Raw genomic sequence first — 21,850 nt, 5'->3', positions numbered from 1 at the left:
GCTCGTCATCCCGCCCGCTGCTTTCCTGCATTATTGCTCACCAAAACCGTTCGCCGAAACAAAAATAGGTAAATAGGTAACCTATTTACCATGGTATCTCTCCCCTGGGTGCCTTGTGTTTTGCGCCGGCTGCTCTTGATCTCCGTGAACGCACCTGCTGTCTCCAAACCTTGCAGAGCAGCACATTGAAGCGCTTGAAAACACAGCACAACATTCCCTAATAACACTTGCAATGCATTATGACTTCAAAGGTATGACTTTAAGTCTATGACATTATTATTTGTTGATTTTATTTTGTTTTATTTCTTTGATCACCAACTGCCACGACAACACACTCGTTTATTTATGCAGTACTCCTGACGAACTTCACCCATTGCCCGCATCGTACCGGCTCTTAAGGTAGCTTGTGTTGGAGCAGCAGGACAAGCTCGCCATCCCGCCCGCTGCTTTCCTGCATTATTGCTCACCAAAACACAACGCACCCAGGGGAGAGATACCATGGTAAATAGGTAACCTATTTACCATGGTATCCCTCCCCTGCGGCGGCTGCTCTTGATCTCCGGCTGCTCTTGATCTCCGTGAACGCACGCGCTGTCTCCAAACCTTGCTGCAGAGCAGCACATTGAAGCGCTTGAAAACACAGCACAACATTCCCTAATAACACTTGCAATGCATTATGACTTCAAAGGTATGGCTTTACGTCTATGACATTATTATATATTGATTTTATTTTGTTTTATTTCTTTGATCACCAACTGCTACGACAACACACTCGTTTATTTTATGCAGTACTCCTGACGAACTTCACCCATTGCCCGCATCGTACCGGCTCTTAAGGTAGCTTGTGTTGGAGCAGCAGGACAAGCTCGCCATCCCGCCCGCTGCTTCCCTGCATTATTGCTCACCAAAACCGTTCGCCGAAACAAAAATAGGTAAATAGGTAACCTATTTACCATGGTATCTCTCCCCTGGGTGCCTTGTGTTTTGCGCCGGCTGCTCTTGATCTCCGTGAACGCACCTGCTGTCTCCAAACCTTGCAAAGCAGCACATTGAAGCGCTTGAAAACACAAAACAACATTCCCTAATAACACTTGCAATGCATTATGACTTCAAAGGTATGACATTAAGTCTATGACATTATTATTTATTGATTTTATTTTGTTTTATTTCTTTGATCACCAACTGCCACGACAACACACTCGTTTTTTTATGCAGTACTCCTGACGAACTTCACCCATAGCCCGCATCGTACCGGCTCTTAAGGTAGCTTGTGTTGGAGCAGCAGGACAAGCTCGCCATCCCGCCCGCTGCTTTCCTGCATTATTGCTCACCAAAACACAACGCACCCAGGGGAGAGATACCATGGTAAATAGGTAACCTATTTACCATGGTATCCCTCCCCTGCGGCGGCTGCTCTTGATCTCCGGCTGCTCTTGATCTCCGTGAACGCACGCGCTGTCTCCAAACCTTGCAGAGCAGCACATTGAAGCGCTTGAAAACACAGCACAACATTCCCTAATAACACTTGCAATGCATTATGACTTCAAAGGTATGGCTTTTATTTCTTTGATCACCAACTGCCACGACAACACACTCGTTTTTTTATGTAGTACTCCTGACGAACTTCACCCATTGCCCGCATCGTACCGGCTCTTAAGGTAGCTTGTGGTGGAGCAGCAGGACAAGCTCGCCATCCCGCCCGCTGCTTTCCTGCATTATTGCTCACCAAAACCGTTCGCCGAAACAAAAATAGGTAAATAGGTAACCTATTTACCATGGTATCTCTCCCCTGGGTGCCTTGTGTTTTGCGCCGGCTGCTCTTGATCTCCGTGAACGCACCAGCTGTCTCCAAACCTTGCAGAGCAGCACATTGAAGCGCTTGAAAACACAGCACAACATTCCCTAATAACACTTGTAATGCATTATGACTTCAAAGGTATGACTTTAAGTCTATGACATTATTATTTATTGATTTTATTTTGTTTTATTTCTTTGATCACCAACTGCCACGACAACACACTCGTTTTTTTATGCAGTACTCCTGACGAACTTCACCCATTGCCCGCATCGTACCGGCTCTTAAGGTAGCTTGTGTTGGAGCAGCAGGACAAGCTCGCCATCCCGCCCGCTGCTTTCCTGCATTATTGCTCACCAAAACACAACGCACCCATGGGAGAGATACCATGGTAAATAGGTAACCTATTTACCATGGTATCCCTCCCCTGCGGCGGCTGTTCTTGATCTCCGGCTGCTCTTGATCTCCGTGAACGCACCCGCTGTCTCCAAACCTTGCAGAGCAGCACATTGAAGCGCTTGAAAACACAGCACAACATTCCCTAATAACACTTGCAATGCATTATGACTTCAAAGGTATGGCTTTAGGTCTATGACATTATTATTTATTGATTTTATTTTGTTTTATTTCTTTTATCACCAACTGCCACGACAACACACTCGTTTTTTTATGCAGTACTCCTGACGAACTTCACCCATTGCCCGCATCGTACCGGCTCTTAAGGTAGCTTGAGCAGCAGGACAAGCTCGCCATCCCGCCCGCTGCTTTCCTGCATTATTGCTCACCAAAACACAACGCACCCAGGGGAGTGATATCTCCCCTGCGGCGGCTGCTATTGATCTCCGGCTGCTCTTGATCTCCGTGAACGCACCCGCTGTCTCCAAACCTTGCAGAGCAGCACATTGAAGCGCTTGAAAACACAGCACAACATTCCCTAATAACACTTGCAATGCATTATGACTTCAAAGGTATGGCTTTAAGTCTATTACATTATTATTTATTGATTTTATTTTGTTTTATTTCTTTGATCACCAACTGCTACGACAACACACTCGTTTTTTTTATGCAGTACTCCTGACGAACTTCACTCATTGCCCGCATCGTACCGGCTCTTAAGGTAGCTTGTGTTGGAGCAGCAGGACAAGCTCGCCATCCCGCCCGCTGCTTTCCTGCATTATTGCTCACCAAAACCGTTCGCCGAAACAAAAATAGGTAAATAGGTAACCTATTTACCATGGTATCTCTCCCCTGGGTGCCTTGTGTTTTGCGCCGGCTGCTCTTGATCTCCGTGAACGCACCTGCTGTCTCCAAACCTTGCAGAGCAGCACATTGAAGCGCTTGAAAACACAGCACAACATTCCCTAATAACACTTGCAATGCATTATGACTTCAAAGGTATGGCTTTAGGTCTATGACATTATTATTTATTGATTTTATTTTGTTTTATTTCTTTGATCACCAACTGCCACGACAACACACTCGTTTTTTTATGCAGTACTCCTGACGAACTTCACCCATTGCCCGCATCGTACCGGCTCTTAAGGTAGCTTGTGTTGGAGCAGCAGGACAAGCTCGCCATCCCGCCCGCTGCTTTCCTGCATTATTGCTCACCAAAACCGTTCGCCGAAACAAAAATAGGTAAATAGGTAACCTATTTACCATGTTATCTCTCCCCTGGGAGCCTTGTGTTTTGCGCCGGCTGCTCTTGATCTCCGTGAACGCACCTGCTGTCTCCAAACCTTGCAGAGCAGCACATTGAAGCGCTTGAAAACACAGCACAACATTCCCTAATAACACTTGCAATGCATTATGACTTCAAAGGTATGACTTTAAGTCTATGACATTATTTTTTATTGATTTTATTTTGTTTTATTTCTTTGATCACCAACTGCTACGACAACACACTCGTTTTTTTTATGCAGTACTCCTGACGAACTTCACCCATTGCCCGCATCGTACCGGCTCTTAAGGTAGCTTGTGTTGGAGCAGCAGGACAAGCTCGCCATCCCGCCCGCTGCTTTCCTGCATTATTGCTCACCAAAACACAACGCACCCAGGGGAGAGATACCATGGTAAATAGGTAACCTATTTACCATGGTATCCCTCCCCTGCGGCGGCTGCTCTTGATCTCCGGATGCTCTTGATCTCCGTGAACGCACCCGCTGTCTCCAAACCTTGCAGAGCAGCACATTGAAGCGCTTGAAAACACAGCACAATATTCCCTAATAACACTTGCAATGCATTATGACTTCAAAGGTATGACTTTAAGTCTATGACATTATTATTTATTGATTTTATTTTGTTTTATTTCTTTGATCACCAACTGCCACGACAACACACTCGTTTTTTTATGCAGTACTCCTGACGAACTTCACCCATTGCCCGCATCGTACCGGCTCTTAAGGTAGCTTGTGTTGGAGCAGCAGGACAAGCTCGCCATCCCGCCCGCTGCTTTCCTGCATTATTGCTCACCAAAACTGTTCGCCGAAACAAAAATAGGTAAATAGGTAACCTATTTACCATGGTATCTCTCCCCTGGGTGCCTTGTGTTTTGCGCCGGCTGCTCTTGATCTCCGTGAACTCACCTGCTGTCTCCAAACCTTGCAGAGCAGCACATTGAAGCGCTTGAAAACACAGCACAACATTCCCTAATAACACTTGCAATGCATTATGACTTCAAAGGTATGGCTTTATGTCTATGACATTATTATTTATTGATTTTATTTTGTTTTATTTCTTTGATCACCAACTGCCACGACAACACACTCGTTTATTTATGCAGCACTCCTGACGAACTTCACCCATTGCCCGCATCGTACCGGCTCTTAAGGTAGCTTGTGTTGGAGCAGCAGGACAAGCTCGCCATCCCGCCCGCTGCTTTCCTGCATTATTGCTCACCAAAACACAACGCACCCAGGGGAGAGATACCATGGTAAATAGGTAACCTATTTACCATGGTATCCCTCCCCTGCGGCGGCTGCTCTTGATCTCCGGCTGCTCTTGATCTCCGTGAACGCACCCGCTGTCTCCAAACCTTGCAGAGCAGCAAATTGAAGCGCTTGAAAACACAGCACAACATTCCCTAATAACACTTGCAATGCATTATGACTTCAAAGGTATGGCTTTAAGTCTATGACATTATTATTTATTGATTTTATTTTGTTTTATTTCTTTGATCACCAACTGCCACGACAACACACTCGTTTATTTATGCAGTACTCCTGACGAACTTCACCCATTGCCCGCATCGTACCGGCTCTTAAGGTAGCTTGTGTTGGAGCAGCAGGACAAGCTCGCCATCCCGCCCGCTGCTTTCCTGCATTATTGCTCACCAAAACCGTTCGCCGAAACAAAAATAGGTAAATAGGTAACCTATTTACCATGGTATCTCTCCCCTGGGTGCCTTGTGTTTTGCGCCGGCTGCTCTTGATCTCCGTGAACGCACCTGCTGTCTCCAAACCTTGCAAAGCAGCACATTGAAGTGCTTGAAAACACAAAACAACATTCCCTAATAACACTTGCAATGCATTATGACTTCAAAGGTATGACATTAAGTCTATGACATTATTATTTATTGATTTTATTTTGTTTTATTTCTTTGATCACCAACTGCCACGACAACACACTCGTTTTTTTATGCAGTACTCCTGACGAACTTCACCCATTGCCCGCATCGTACCGGCTCTTAAGGTAGCTTGTGTTGGAGCAGCAGGACAAGCTCGCCATCCCGCTCGCTGCTTTCCTGCTTTATTGCTCACCAAAACACAACGCACCCAGGGGAGAGATACCATGGTAAATAGGTAACCTATTTACCATGGTATCCCTCCCCTGCGGCGGCTGCTCATGATCTCCGGCTGTTCTTGATCTCCGTGAACGCACGCGCTGTCTCCAAACCTTGCTGCAGAGCAGCACATTGAAGCGCTTGAAAACACAGCACAACATTCCCTAATAACACTTGTAATGCATTATGACTTCAAAGGTATGACTTTAAGTCTATGACATTATTTTTTATTGATTTTATTTTGTTTTATTTCTTTGATCACCAACTGCCACGACAACACACTCGTTTTTTTATGCAGTACTCCTGACGAACTTCACCCATTGCCAGCATCGTACCGGCTCTTAAGGTAGCTTGTGTTGGAGCAGCAGGACAAGGTCGCCATCCCGCCCGCTGCTTTCCTGCATTATTGCTCACCAAAACACAACGCACCCAGGGGAGAGATACCATGGTAAATAGGTAACCTATTTACCATGGTATCCCTCCCCTGCGGCGGCTGCTCTTGATCTCCGGCTGCTCTTGATCTCCGTGAACGCACGCGCTGTCTCCAAACCTTGCAGAGCAGCACATTGAAGCGCTTGAAAACACAGCACAACATTCCCTAATAACACTTGCAATGCATTATGACTTCAAATGTATGACTTTAAGTCTATGACATTATTATTTATTGATTTTATTTTGTTTTATTTCTTTGATCACCAACTGCCACGACAACACACTCGTTTTTTTATGCAGTACTCCTGACGAACTTCACCCATTGCCCGCATCGTACCGGCTCTTAAGGTAGCTTGTGTTGGAGCAGCAGGACAAGCTCGCCATCCCGCCCGCTGCTTTCCTGCATTATTGCTCACCAAAACACAACGCACCCATGGGAGAGATACCATGGTAAATAGGTAACCTATTTACCATGGTATCCCTCCCCTGCGGCGGCTGTTCTTGATCTCCGGCTGCTCTTGATCTCCGTGAACGCACCCGCTGTCTCCAAACCTTGCAGAGCAGCACATTGAAGCGCTTGAAAACACAGCACAACATTCCCTAATAACACTTGCAATGCATTATGACTTCAAAGGTATGGCTTTAGGTCTATGACATTATTATTTATTGATTTTATTTTGTTTTATTTCTTTGATCACCAACTGCCACGACAACACACTCGTTTTTTTATGCAGTACTCCTGACGAACTTCACCCATTGCCCGCATCGTACCGGCTCTTAAGGTAGCTTGTGTTGGAGCAGCAGGACAAGCTCGCCATCCCGCCCGCTGCTTTCCTGCATTATTGCTCTCCAAAACACAACGCACCCAGGGGAGAGATATCTCCCCTGCGGCGGCTGCTATTGATCTCCGGCTGCTCTTGATCTCCGTGAACGCACCCGCTGTCTCCAAACCTTGCAGAGCAGCACATTGAAGCGCTTGAAAACACAGCACAACATTCCCTAAGAACACTTGCAATGCATTATGACTTCAAAGGTATGACTTTAAGTCTATGACATTATTATTTATTGATTTTATTTTGTTTTATTTCTTTGATCACCAACTGCCACGACAACACACTCGTTTTTTTATGCAGTACTCCTGACGAACTTCACTCATTGCCCGCATCGTACCGGCTCTTAAGGTAGCTTGTGTTGGAGCAGCAGGACAAGCTCGCCATCCCGCCCGCTGCTTTCCTGCATTATTGCTCACCAAAACCGTTCGCCGAAACAAAAATAGGTAAATAGGTAACCTATTTACCATGGTATCTCTCCCCTGGGTGCCTTGTGTTTTGCGCCGGCTGCTCTTGATCTCCGTGAACGCACCTGCTGTCTCCAAACCTTGCAGAGCAGCACATTGAAGCGCTTGAAAACACAGCACAACATTCCCTAATAACACTTGCAATGCATTATGACTTCAAAGGTATGGCTTTAGGTCTATGACATTATTATTTATTGATTTTATTTTGTTTTATTTCTTTGATCACCAACTGCCACGACAACACACTCGTTTTTTTATGCAGTACTCCTGACGAACTTCACCCATTGCCCGCATCGTACCGGCTCTTAAGGTAGCTTGTGTTGGAGCAGCAGGACAAGCTCGCCATCCCGCCCGCTGCTTTCCTGCATTATTGCTCACCAAAACCGTTCGCCGAAACAAAAATAGGTAAATAGGTAACCTATTTACCATGTTATCTCTCCCCTGGGTGCCTTGTCTTTTGCGCCGGCTGCTCTTGATCTCCGTGAACGCACCTGCTGTCTCCAAACCTTGCAGAGCAGCACATTGAAGCACTTGAAAACACAGCACAACATTCCCTAATAACACTTGCAATACATTATGACTTCAAAGGTATGGCTTTAAGTCTATGACATTATTATTTATTGATTTTATTTTGTTTTATTTCTTTGATCACCAACTGCCACGACAACACACTCGTTTTTTTATGCAGTACTCCTGACGAACTTCACCCATTGCCCGCATCGTACCGGCTCTTAAGGTAGCTTGTGTTGGAGCAGCAGGACAAGCTCGCCATCCCGCCCGCTGCTTTCCTGCATTATTGCTCACCAAAACACAACGCACCCAGGGGAGAGATACCATGGTAAATAGGTAACCTATTTACCATGGTATCCCTCCCCTGCGGCGGCTGCTCTTGATCTCCGGCTGCTCTTGATCTCCGTGAACGCACCATCTGTCTCCAAACCTTGCAGAGCAGCACATTGAAGCGCTTGAAAACACAGCACAACATTCCATAATAACACTTGCAATGCATTATGACTTCAAAGGTATGACTTTAAGTCTATGACATTATTATTTATTGATTTTATTTTGTTTTATTTCTTGAAAACTTGAAAACACAGCACAACATTCCCTAATAACACTTGAAATGCATTATGACTTCAAATGTATGGCTTTAGGTCTATGACATTATTATTTATTGATTTTATTTTGTTTTATTTCTTTGATCACCAACTGCCACGACAACACACTCGTTTTTTTATGCAGTACTCCTGACGAACTTCACCCATTGCCCGCATCGTACCGGCTCTTAAGGTAGCTTGTGTTGGAGCAGCAGGACAAGCTCGCCATCCCGCTCGCTGCTTTCCTGCATTATTGCTCACCAAAACACAACGCACCCAGGGGAGAGATACCATGGTAAATAGGTAACCTATTTACCATGGTATCCCTCCCCTGCGGCGGCTGCTCTTCATCTCCGGCTGCTCTTGATCTCCGTGAACGCACCCGCTGTCTCCAAACCTTGCAGAGCAGCACATTGAAACTCTTGAAAACACAGCACAACATTCCCTAATAACACTTGTAATGCATTATGACTTCAAAGGTATGACTTTAAGTCTATGACATTATTATTTATTGATTTTATTTTGTTTTATTTCTTTGATCACCAACTGCCACGACAACACACTCGTTTTTTTATGCAGTACTCCTGACGAACTTCACCCATTGCCCGCATCGTACCGGCTCTTAAGGTAGCTTGTGTTGGAGCAGCAGGACAAGCTCGCCATCCCGCCCGCTGCTTTCCTGCATTATTGCTCACCAAAACACAACGCACCGAGGGGAGAGATACGATGGTAAATATGTAACCTATTTACCATGGTATCCCTCCCCTGCGGCGGCTGCTCTTCATCTCCGGCTGCTCTTGATCTCCGTGAACGCACCCGCTGTCTCCAAACCTTGCAGAGCAGCACATTGAAGCGCTTGAAAACACAGCACAACATTCCCTAATAACACTTGCAATGCATTATGACTTCAAGGGTATGGCTTTAAGTCTATGACATTATTATTTATTGATTTTATTTTGTTTTATTTCTTTGATCACCAACTGCCACGACAACACACTCGGTTTTTTATGCAGTACTCCTGACGAACTTCACCCATTGCCCGCATCGTACCGGCTCTTAAGGTAGCTTGTGTTGGAGCAGCAGGAGAAGCTCGCCATCCCGCCCGCTGCTTTCCTGCATTACTGCTCACCAAAACACAACGCACCCAGGGGAGAGATACCATGGTAAATAGGTAACCTATTTACCATGGTATCCCTCCCCTGCGGCGGCTGCTCTTGATCTCCGGCTGCTCTTGATCTCCGTGAACGCACCCGCTGTCACATTGAAGCGCTTGAAAACACAGCACAACATTCCCTAATAACACTTGCAATGCATTATGACTTCAAAGGTATGACTTTAAGTCTATGACATTATTATTTATTGATTTTATTTTGTTTTATTTCTTTGATCACCAACTGCCACGACAACACACTTGTTTTTTTATGCAGTACTCCTGACGAACTTCACCCATTGCCCGCATCGTACCGGCTCTTAAGGTAGCTTGTGTTGGAGCAGCAGGACAAGCTCGCCATCCCGCCCGCTGCTTTCCTGCATTACTGCTCACCAAAACCGTTCGCCGAAACAAAAATAGGTAAATAGGTAACCTATTTACCATGGTATCTCTCCCCTGGGTGCCTTGTGTTTTGCGCGGGCTGCTCTTGATCTCCGTGAACGCACCCGCTGTCTCCAAACCTTGCAGAGCAGCACATTGAAGCGCTTGAAAACACAGCACAACATTCCCTAATAACACTTGTAATGCATTATGACTTCAAAGGTATGACTTTAAGTCTATGACATTATTATTTATTGATTTTATTTTGTTTTATTTCTTTGATCACCAACTGCCACGACAACACACTCGTTTTTTTATGCAGTACTCCTGACGAACTTCACCCATTGCCCGCATCGTACCAGCTCTTAAGGTAGCTTGTGTTGGAGCAGCAGGACAAGCTCGCCATCCCGCTCGCTGCTTTCCTGCATTACTGCTCACCAAAACACAACGCACCCAGGGGAGAGATAGATACCATGGTAAATTGGTAACCTATTTACCATGGTATCCCTCCCCTGCGGCGGCTGCTCTTGATCTGCAGCTGCTCTTGATCTCCGTGAACGCACCCGCTGTCTCCAAACCTTGCAGAGCAGCACACTGAAGCGCTTGAAAACACAGCACAACATTCCCTAATAACACTTGCAATGCATTATGACTTCAAAGGTATGACTTTAAGTCTATGACATTATTATTTATTGATTTTATTTTGTTTTATTTCTTTGATCACCAACTGCCACGACAACACACTCGTTTTTTTTATGCAGTACACTTAGAAAAAAGGGTACAATATAGAACCCTAAAAGGTTCTATCTGCTTGTATAGATTTGGAACCATCTTTGGAAGAACCCTGCATTAGAGGTTTAATAAAGAACCACCATGGTTCTTATATTAATGGTATAATACAGAACCATAGTGGTTCCTCTGAAGAACCTTCTATTGAGGTTTAATATAGAACCATAAGAGTTACACTATTGAACCTTACAATTAACATTCTATGGAGGGTTGTTTGGTTCATCTGAGAAAAAACAAATGTATACCTTTAAGAGCTCTTCACATCCTTTAGAATCCCCCAACCTCAGAAGTGTAAGTGCTTTGATAAATCACTCAATTCAGGATGCCAACAATTTATTTATTAAACATTTATTTAACAATTTATTGTTTTTACAGGTTAAACCATTAGAGTAGTTTCAGTTTCAGGTTTAGTTATATACAGTTTTACACAGTTTTATTCAACCTGTGTGTTTTTAATAATTAAACCATATTATTTACACAGTGAAAAAAAGGGTCTCGCAGCAAACTGGAAAATAAATCTATGCATCCCACAGATTTTCCTGAAACTTACACAAAATACATTTTCAAGAACATGTAATAGACCTTGAAAAAGCTGAGATAAAATGTATATTGAAACTGATGAACGTGGGTTTCTTTTTTCTTATTCATTTTTTGGTGGCACAAATTAGAAGAGCTACAGTACAGTATTTAGATCAGAGCTTATTATGAGTTTATGATATCTATAAATTAAGACTGAATGTTTATTAGTTTTTTTTAGATCAAAACTTCTATTAAAAACTATTTACATTTGTTATAAACAATTAATTTTCTAATCAGCCATTTACATTTAAAATAAATACTTTTTTTGATATATACAATTACATTTTTATATCAAACATTCTGTTTTTGTAATCAAATTAAATAGTTGACACAATAAATTCATTTAATTTCAGTTTAAATGTTAAAATGGCATTCCATCAGATCAATATAATTATTCCCCAAGTAAAAGTGCAGTTATTTGACTGTACATCTTTAACACTGGCAAAGGTACTTTGTCAGAGGTACTCAGCTTCATGAAGTACCTTTCCATGAAAGTCAGAAATTTTTTTAGAGCTTTAGGATACTCAATGCCCAAGGAAAAATAAAGAGAAAAAATACATTCAACAGCAAGGGTGATATCCATTCCTGGATAATCACTGAGTATCTCAATTCCATCAACACAAACAGAGATGTCATCTGCTGCCAATGGGCTTGTTGTTCCCTTGAAAACGATAGTTGGCGTAGGTGATGGTGGTACCTGTATAGATTTTAAAATAATAATAATAATTAATAACTTTATTCAACAATAAATTATGTGAAATTGTACTTCAGCAGCATCTCACCATACCTACAAGCAGTGGCGGCTCGTGTGGTGGGGCTGCGGCTACTTTAAAGGGATTTCGTAATATTCCTCCCTTTAAAAACATTTAAACTGTCGGATCTCACTTAAAACAGCGATGAACGTCTTAAACTCCTGTTAATTGCCTACAAGTCTCCCTCATAATTCATTAAGTACACATTTATGGCAAGCCAAATTAAGAGATACCTTTAAATATTTAACAGATATCTTTAAATATTTCAAAATATCCTTAAATCAGTTGAATATATCTTAAAATATTTTGAAATAATTAGAGATATCTTAACATATTTTAAGATATCTCAAAATGGTTTACAGATATCAGGAATTAATTTGGAGATATCTCAAACTCATTTTGAGATATCTCTAAATGATAATTTGACTTTGTATTTAACATTGAAAACATCAATTCAGTTAAGCTACATTTGAAAAGTAGAGCTCAATTAACTTACTTGGTCAACAACAAACAACAGATTTTCCCTCTCTCGAAACAAAGCTGGCAACAGCAACAATGCAGCATTCATTCTCAGTCCTAAAAAAACAAATAGGGTATCAGATCATATACAAAGTACAAAGCAAACGGAAGAATGTTGAGCAACCCTGGTCTGAGAGGTACAGGATCTTTGGCTTTGCATTCCACCAGTGCTCTCAGTTACATTCATGAATTCATTATTTGCTAAACTGCACAGATAAAGAATAGTTTAAAAATGATTTAAAGGTACCTAAAAAAACACACACAAGACTGTAGCTCTCCAGGACCAGGACTGACCACCACTGATACAAACGTTATTGTGGATTGGAGCAAAAAAATGTTAAGAACAGTATCAACAAAGTTTCTAAAAATCTGTTCATGCAGGTTTTTCGCATTGGTTTTTATGCCCCTGTGAGAGTTAAATACCAGCTATCTTCCCCATGAAATATTATGCTCTAAGTGTATGAAATGAAGTTGCATCATTTTCTGTTTAATAGTTATTTATAGATCCTATTCTGAGATAGGTCAAAACAATTTGATGTACAATAAATATTTCTTATACATTACCATTTTCCTGTGTCTTATCTGAAGCATCTTCAATGTAGGACATCACAGTAGTTAGAAGATGCCCACTAGAAAGTCTGAAAATAGGATCTACCATTCTGGATAGGCCACTCATTAGGTTCCGTTCCAAGTTTACTCCAAAACGTAGTTCTACTTCGTGCAACAGCTAAAATACAGATGCTAAAGTTATTATTATATTTATTTATTTATCATATGCCTTTATCCAAGGCGATATACACAGCTGTAAAAAAGAGTTGAATACTTACAAATAATGTAGTAGTTAAAAAAATCAATAAATAAAACAAAATCAAACTAAACTGAATGCGAGCAGAAAGAAGTTGCATGGGAAAAACCAGGAGCAGTGGAGTTTTGTAAAAGCTGGAGCAGGTGGATTGCTGATGCAGAAAGGTCACCTAGGAGGACTAATTAAAGTGATTATACATGCTTATAACTAAAAATATTAATTTCTGATCAATCACCATAGTAGAATAAAAACTAGTACCTACCAGTTTAGGATGCTTTAGGAATGGAAACAGACCAAGGACTTCTTCAGTGGACTTCTTCTCCATCATTCTTTCCCGAGTGTGTACAGTACCATGCTCGTCTTCTCCTGGGAACTCCTCACTTTGCATCTGCAATATGTATCATAACGTTAAGTAATTCAATACTTATGATCAGGCATTTACTGCATGTATTCTCTGTGCTTTTCTTTACTCTGGAAAAATGCTAAAGATCAAGTACTCTCCATGAAAGCCAATTAGCTAATAAACTACACAATCGCATGTATGTACATATATAAAGTATGTAATTCTATTTCAATCTATTTCTGTCAATGCAGATCCAAGAGTTAGGCTTACAGATTCTCTTCTCTTTTCCATGAGCGGTTGCTGTTGCTCTGGTGCACGCTTCCTTCCTCGACCCACAGCACCAAACTTTTTTTTCATGTCTTCTACAGTCTCCACTGAAATAAGTGTCTTTCTCTCTTTTTTGAATTTATTTCTCAGTATTTCAAGTAGAGTAGCCTGAAACAATGATAGAAAGTTAAACCTATGTCCATTATCTGGCTATAAAAAATACATATCAACTAGTAAAAATATATTTAACGCTGCATAATTTTGACAAATTAATGTTTATTCGACTATTTCTTTTATGAATATAACTACCAAATGTATACTCACATATCCAGTTTGGCTGTCATCCCTTAGAAATCTGTACTTACAGCACAAAGTACTTAGCACAGTACTGTACATTATGTGGTCTGGATACCTAAATATACAGATTAGAAAATAATATAGGCATATGAATTGTAAGTGAATTGTAAGAAAAATATATATTTGAGAAATAATGTCATGAAATACAGTTGCATTTTACAATTGCTTTAATTTACAAAAAAACATGCTGAAAAGCATTATCAAAATGAATTTAATAAAACTTTTTCTCTTGAATAAAATATTGCTGTTATGATAGATTTTAAAAAAAATAGTAATCCTTTTAAAAATGAATGTGCTATTTTATGTTATGTAATTATTCTAAAATTGGTTGCCTATGTATCTAAAACAAACACCGAAATCTCAGTTCTTACAGCGTATATTTGCTGAGGTCATCAAACAGAGTCTGTATTAGAGCTGCACGAAGGGCAGATTTGTCTTTTGATTTGAAACCAATGTCCTTTCTATCAAGGGCCATCTGTACAACTGGAGGAAATATAGGCAATGTATAACATGCGGTCCAAACATGAACACTTGTTGAGGTTTGTGGCACTTCTCTGCATTCTACTGGTAGCACCTTCTCTGAAACAATATGCTCATTTGCTTTTGTTCTATGAAAATACAAAAAACAACAAAATAAAACAATATTTCATAATTTTAATCACCTGAAAATATCTAAAGACTTGATATTTAAACAGAGCCTTATAATATAACAGCCATATTAATTTTCTACACAGAAGTTTAAAACCATACATTCCCAGTCCTCATTTTCAGGAATTAAACTAGTGAAAATACCTCTCTCTCTCTCTCTCTCTCTCTCTCTCTCTCTCTCTCTCTCTCTCTCTCTCTCTCTCTCTCTCTCTCTCTGTGTTTCCATAAAAAAATGTACTCCCATAATATACATCTTTCTTACAATACAACATTACAATACAAAAAGCGTACTGGTAGTAGTAATTTATACTTTTCAAAGTGATTCCTGTATAGTATGTGGTATTTAAATGTAAATACTAAAACACAACAATAGACTAACATAATGTATAATATATTTGTCATTACATACCTTTTAAGGTTCTCGAGAGCCTTTAAAAATTTGACTTGGTCCTTCATAGTTCGGAAGATTTTTCCAATCATATGTTCTGTCAGACCTAAAAGAGTCTCACCATCTATTTCTTCACTTAATGAACAAAAAAACATAACATTAATCAGAAAAATAAGCACCATTGTTAACCTGCCATTGTAATTAATTTCACAGTTTTAAATGCAAGCAGTACCTTATACACAGTATGATGAGGTGCAATATATAAACATCCATCACTGTCTTCATAAGCATCGAGTGCATGGTAGTCAACTTCATTGCCAGGTGTTAATGTACACCACTCATGCAAAGCCTCTATTTTGAAGGCATGAAGGTGAGAATTAAATTCCAGACCAAAATACAGTGATCGAAGTGGTCCAAATTCAGCTAGCAATCTGGGGTAGTGTACCAAGTAATGCAATTTTGGTATAAAATTACCAGGATACAGTCTATTAAATTCACTGAGAAATTCTCCAATTAAAATCTGCAAATGTGAAAGTGACGACTTTTTCACAACAGGAGACATTACAAAGTCTACTATTTCACGAAACAGAAGGTAGTGCTGCCAGTGTTCATCTTCTGTTGGGACAAAATGGCCAATTAGAAATGGAAGAAATTTAAACATGCACCATTTTTGAATGGCAGTGCCAGGAAAAGTACCAGCATTTAAATGCTTTAATGACAATTTAACTGGCTTTCCTTTCTTGTCATTTTGTCCAAAGGAAAATAAATCAAGTTCAGTGTTAATGTTTTGAACAGAAACAATTTGTCTTGAATGCAACGTGAGCAAAAGTTGTCGTAAAAGTAATGGAATAACTCCTTCAAGGATATCATGCATAACATCTGGAGGGAAAGAAGTTGTAGTGTCAAAATACGGTAGCTGTTCAAACGTACATTCAGCAACAACTCCATACGCTATACTGGCAACTTCTGCATTAACCTCCCGTGAATGCAAATGTGATCTGTGAGCATCAGATGCTCGAATTATCAAATCATCCTCAGAGTACTTGTCTGAAATCTCTTCATGCAATATCATGCAAAATCTGCATATACGCCCAGTTAAATGAACGTTTAAATCCTGCCAAAGCATGAGATGAAAGGTTGTCCCCTGATATTGTTACTACAGCTCCACAAAAATGTCTAGTTCACCATTTACTGTTACTTGAATACCATCTGTGAACAACACTTTTAGGTCATTTATTAAAGGTTGTAGTATGTCACTATAACTGTATTTTGTCTGCAAAAGTTTGTATTTTACTAGAACACACAAATAAATGTGACTTAGTTGTGATCTGTATTTCACAGATGCATTTCCTAAAGTAAAATAGAAAGCACAAACTTTATGAATTGTTTTTTTGGAGCCCAAGGGGTTAACAACCTCAAATTCATCTGTATATAGGTGAATCCTAAGAAAGTGAGAATTTCGGGGAAATTGTTTCTGAAAAATGTCACTGTCACAGAAGTCACATAAGTAATCGCCAGGTTTTGATTCAGTTTCTCTGTTTACACATTTCCAGATGTCTTCCTGTTTAAGAAGGTCCAAGATCGGTACATAATAAAAGGAAAATGTGATACAGGTTCAACAAGTCCTAGAGTTTCTTTGCAAAACTCAACCAATTTATAGTCTGTGGCAACAAAGTCTACTGCTTTGTTCAGGACATTTTCTTCAGCTAATAGTTTGCTAAGCTGTTCATAACCTGGCGTGGAGCAACCTCCACACCTCACCCTCTCTTAACTGGAGTCCCCCAAGGGTCAGTCTTGGGTCCTCTCCTGTTCTCTCTCTACACCCGCTCCCTGGGCCCCCTCACAGCATCCTATGGTTTCTCATACCATTTCTATGCTGATGATGCTCAGATTTTCCTCTCCTTCCCCACCTCTGACTCCACCATCTCCTCCCGTATCTCTACCTGTCTGTCTGCTATTTCCTCCTGGATGCACTCGCATCACCTCAAACTCAACCTCTCTAAATCTGACCTCCTTTTCTTTCCCTCCTCCTCCCCCTCCTTTGATCTCTCTATCTCTGTTCCTCTGGAATCTACCACACTCTCTCCCTCTTCCTCAGCTAAGAACCTTGGAGTCACCCTGGACCCCTGCCTCTCTTATTCCCAGCACATCTCCACTCTGGCACGCACTTGCCGATTCTTCCTGAGCAACATCCGAAGAATCCGACCCTTCCTCACAAACTATGCTACCCAGCTCCTGGTTCAGGCCCTGGTAGTCTCCCGCCTAGACTACTGCAACTCCCTCCTGGCTGGCCTCCCTGCATCCGCCACTCGTCCGCTCCAGCTCATCCAGAACTCTGCTGCCCGCCTGGTCTCTCTGCCTTGCTTCGCCCACGCTACTCCACTACTCCGCTCGCTCCACTGGCTCCCGATCACCGCTCGCATCCAGTTCAAGACTCTTGTACTAGCCTACAGATGCCTTGATCAGACTGCACCCAGCTACCTCCAGACCCTCATCTCTCCCTACACCCCCACTCGACCTCTCCGCTCCGCCTGCACTAGAAGACTGGCTCTACCTCCGCTACGCTCCCCTGCCTCCCGAGCCCGCTCCTTCTCCACCCTTGCTCCGCAGTGGTGGAACGACCTTCCTACAGATGTCAGGACTGCCCAGTCCCTGACCACATTCCGGCGCCTCCTTAAGACTCACCTCTTCAAACAGCACCTGTAGAACTCCTCTGTTGTATCCTGGGACACTATCACCCTTCATTTAAATATGCTTTATTTTGCTCTTATCTGCCCCCTATTTTACTGCATTTAATCCTGTACCTCAGAATATTGTAATCTGCCAAGTGTTTAATCTGTAGTATTTTGTACTTAATCATATCCTGATGTAACTATCACTATTTAATCATATCCTGATGTAACTTTCACTATTATCTGCTGTATTATTGAATTGTGGTTTGTCACACTTGAAAAAATTATTGTATTTCTTGTTCTTATTGTATGACTTGTATTGTAACACTTGAATGTGTTTGTATTTGCTTGCGATTGTAAGTCGCCCTGGATAAGGGCGTCTGCTAAGAAATAAATAATAATAATAATAATAATAATAATAATAATAATAATAATAATAATAATAATAATAATAATAATTCTCTTCAACATTGAAGCCTGCTTCATTTAAACACTGTCTAATTAGTTGTGAATAATTTTCATGAAAATAATCTAGAATGAATTGTAAATTATGAACCAAGCTGTCCTGGACTACTTTAGGTAGTAAATGCTTTTCTTGGATTTTTAAAATAAATGTGGCAATATTTTTTGTTAGCTCAAACTGGAAGTCATGCACAGACACCTGACTGAAATTTTCACTACAGACAGAAAGCAAAGCAGTGTCAGAGTCTCTATTACTTTCTGGATCTGCATAATCATTGTTACAATCCAAGGATGTTGACTGCTGTCCTCTGATGTAATTTGTGTGATGTTTATAATAATGCTTTCTCAAAGAATTGACGGTTCCAAACTGTTTTCTGCAGTTTTCCACACTACATCTGATAGTGAAATGAGGAATGTGTTGGTGAGCAAGCTCTAAATGAGACAAATATTTTTTAACTGTGTACTTTATGACACTACAACAAGTACATTTGTAGACTGGCATATCAATTTTGCACCTGTAAATGTTGCCGTGAAGTTGCCCAGACCTAAGCCAGAAATCCACTCTGCTACATTTTCAACAGTCCATTCCTCCACAGCTGACTTTTCCATATTGTGCTACCAGGCATTCACCTTTGAATCTGAAAAAAATGACAAGACCGTTTACATGAGTATTATGTTGGAAAGATACATCTTATAAGTTTTCAATTAAAAGTTTTTTCAAATTTGGAAATACAGTTTTATTGTAAGCTTACATTCTGTGTTATTATTAACTATGATCATTATGCAGTTTAATGGCTTTTTTGAGACCGATATAACCGATTTTCAACTCTTAAGTCTAATAATAATACTGTAATTATTACTGCTGCTCTTCAGTTTGAGATTATATATATATATATATATATATATATATATATATATATATATATATATATATATATATATATATATATATATATATGCTCATTGCTAATTGGCGTTGAACAAGGCTAGCCTACATACGACTCCTCCCCTTCAGTCGCTTCAAAATGTAAAACCCGGACTTAAAATATGTGATTTTTTTTTTTTTTCTCAAAAAACATTAAAATGACAAATATGAAATAAATAATAAAAATAGGTTTAGAATATACCCGCATCCACCACAGCGAGCCGTTAGCCTTTTTGAAAGTGAACGTTCTCCAGCTGTGAAACTGGAGCGGCCAGTGTGCTCGAGCGCTCCGAAATTCAACGGTTTTTAGGAACGGTTAGACTGCGCTCTGGCACAGATTGAGTTTACGAACGCATATATATATATATATATATATATATATATATATATATATATATATATATATATATATATATATATATATATATATATAATATTTTTTAAAGAAACGGGCTAGTCCTAACTAATGAATGTCTTATATATATATATATATATATACATTACATCACTACCACAAATTAAGCCACACTCTACAGTACAGTATTTTAACGTTATTATTTTACAATATTACAAAGTAAATACAAGTAATGGGAAGCTATCGAAGATTGCTTCAGATTGTATGGGTGACAAATTAAACAGTGTAGCTTTAAAAATACATCATTAAAAAGTATATTTTCCCCCTAAAAAACAGAGTAATTTGTGTGTGCCTCACTGACTTTGTAACAGAGGTTGAATCTTTAATCGTAGTCTACTTACAGTGAACCCATTAAAGTTACTAAATGTATCTCAAATGTAATAGTTACATAATCTAGAATTCGGCGTTAATCAATAAAACATACGAACAATAGTAATAATAACAATTATGACACGACTATATTTGATCGGCTTTCGGAGCTGCGTCTTGAAAAAAAAAAGAAACTTCCAGAAGTATTTTTTTTTCTTCAATTCTGACTATTTGATTATCGTTTTCAGTCATTGGTAAAATTACCTCAAAATATAAAATTGACCCACATAATTAATAAAAGCAAAACCTTTTTTGTTTACTCATGAATGTTTTACAGTTATCTTTTTTAAAAGTTTTCATCGATTAACCATTTCAAAAATCAAGTATAATATAAATTAACATTATTAGGATTATTAATAGACCTTACCCACCTCAACACTTGTCGCTGTGAGGAAAGGCATTCTGTGCTGTGAAGAAAATACCCGCCTCGAGCGGTGTGGGTTCCTTGGCAGCGATTGGTTGAGGAGGCACTCTCTGTTGCTGGGGCAGCTCCAAAGGGAAAGCTCACTGTTCGTGGACCTCTGTGGACTTTTTCTGCTTTAGTGACGTATCTATAGCTTGAAAGTCTCAAACAGATTCTCCTCAGCGATGTATGACAAATATTATGTAGTGTGATGCATGTAAATGTTACATATTAATTTGTTATATGTATATTTTTAATTAGCTAAAGATAATGTCGTTATCCAAGCCGTTACACGACTGCAATCAATAAAACGAGTGTTATATTATTCAGTATGATTAAAGGGCCTTAAGAACCGTTAAACCTTAAAGAAAGAATAAGTATGAATGAGTACAATGACACACTAACATATTGTTTTAAATTTTTTCTAAGAGTGTATACAATATTTTACTCTATGCATTCTTTTCTGTTGAGCACTCCTGACACCGTTGAAACGGTGAGTCTCAGGTCGCCTGCGGATACATAAATCCAATCATTGCGTCTGAACCTGGTGTGTAATCCCAAGGTAACTGCTCACTTTTAACACGATTTAAGACGTTAATTCACGTTTTAAGTAATACAGTGTCCCCATCAAACATGTTAAAGGAGAGATTCGGAAATAACATTCAAACCTATGCGCGAGTAAATACCATCCTAACTCCTAACATCCAAAAAAAAAAAAGAAAAAAGAAAAAAAAATAACAATAATATATATATATATATATATATATATATATATATATATATATATATATATATATATATATATTTGCATGCCCCGGTAGCTACGATATGGAGTCTTTCCATCCACCTCCGTTTGCTTCATTCCGGAGGTGCATGCAATATATATATATATATATATATATATATATATATATATATATATATATATATATATATATATATATTTGCATGCCCCGGTAGCTAAAAGCTTAGTTACGGCTCTGGGCAAAACCAACGCCCTTGGCCAGTATACAATATTTTTCTCTATGCATTCTTTTCTGTTGAGCACTACTGACACCGTTGAAACGGTGAGTCTCAGGTCGCCTGCGGATACATAAGTCCAATCATTGCGTCTGAACCTGGTGTGTAATCCCAAGGTAACTGCTCACTTTTAACACGATTTAAGACGTTAATTCACGTTTTAAGTAATACAGTGTCCCCTTCAAACATGTTAAAGGAGAGATT

General features: G+C 40.0%; 1 protein-coding gene across 3 annotated transcripts; it reads right to left on the bottom strand.

The window, feature by feature from the left end:
- Positions 1–11,098: 11,098 nt before the first annotated feature.
- On the bottom strand, positions 11,099–21,243 carry LOC117432487 (uncharacterized). 3 transcript variants are annotated; one of them, XM_059022310.1, is made up of 10 exons: positions 20,595–21,243; positions 19,030–19,152; positions 15,402–15,515; positions 14,716–14,827; positions 14,312–14,399; positions 13,991–14,155; positions 13,640–13,765; positions 13,137–13,299; positions 12,550–12,629; positions 11,099–11,998 (listed from the first exon to the last, which is right to left on the bottom strand). In XM_059022310.1, the coding sequence occupies exons 4-10, from the start codon at positions 14,817–14,819 to the stop codon at positions 11,693–11,695; spliced, it is 1,032 nt and encodes a 343-aa protein (XP_058878293.1). In that variant the 5' UTR covers positions 14,820–14,827; positions 15,402–15,515; positions 19,030–19,152; positions 20,595–21,243; the 3' UTR covers positions 11,099–11,692. The 3 variants fall into 3 exon arrangements, with proteins under 3 accessions (XP_058878293.1, XP_058878292.1, XP_058878294.1); XM_059022309.1 differs by having other exon boundaries at positions 14,716–14,952; positions 20,595–21,242; XM_059022311.1 differs by lacking the exon at positions 14,716–14,827 and having other exon boundaries at positions 20,595–21,242.
- Between the last annotated feature and the right edge of the window lie 607 nt (positions 21,244–21,850).

Source organism: Acipenser ruthenus, chromosome 4 (assembly GCF_902713425.1).
Source record: "Acipenser ruthenus chromosome 4, fAciRut3.2 maternal haplotype, whole genome shotgun sequence".
NCBI classification, from domain to species: Eukaryota; Metazoa; Chordata; class Actinopteri; order Acipenseriformes; family Acipenseridae; genus Acipenser; species Acipenser ruthenus.
Note: the sequence above shows the minus strand (reverse complement) of the source record. Positions and strands in the feature narration are given on the sequence as shown.

Bases quoted from the DNA above. Each gene is read 5' to 3' on its own strand.
- LOC117432487 (XM_059022309.1), bottom strand. From the start codon at position 15,472: ATGATTGGAAAAATCTTCCGAACTATGAAGGACCAAGTCAAATTTTTA. The intron at 14,953-15,401 runs GTATGTAATGAC...GTATTTTCATAG, and splicing joins GCTCTCGAGAACCTTAAAAG to AACAAAAGCAAATGAGCATA. The intron at 11,999-12,549 runs GTAAGTTAATTG...AAATCTATACAG, and splicing joins TGTTGTTTGTTGTTGACCAA to GTACCACCATCACCTACGCC.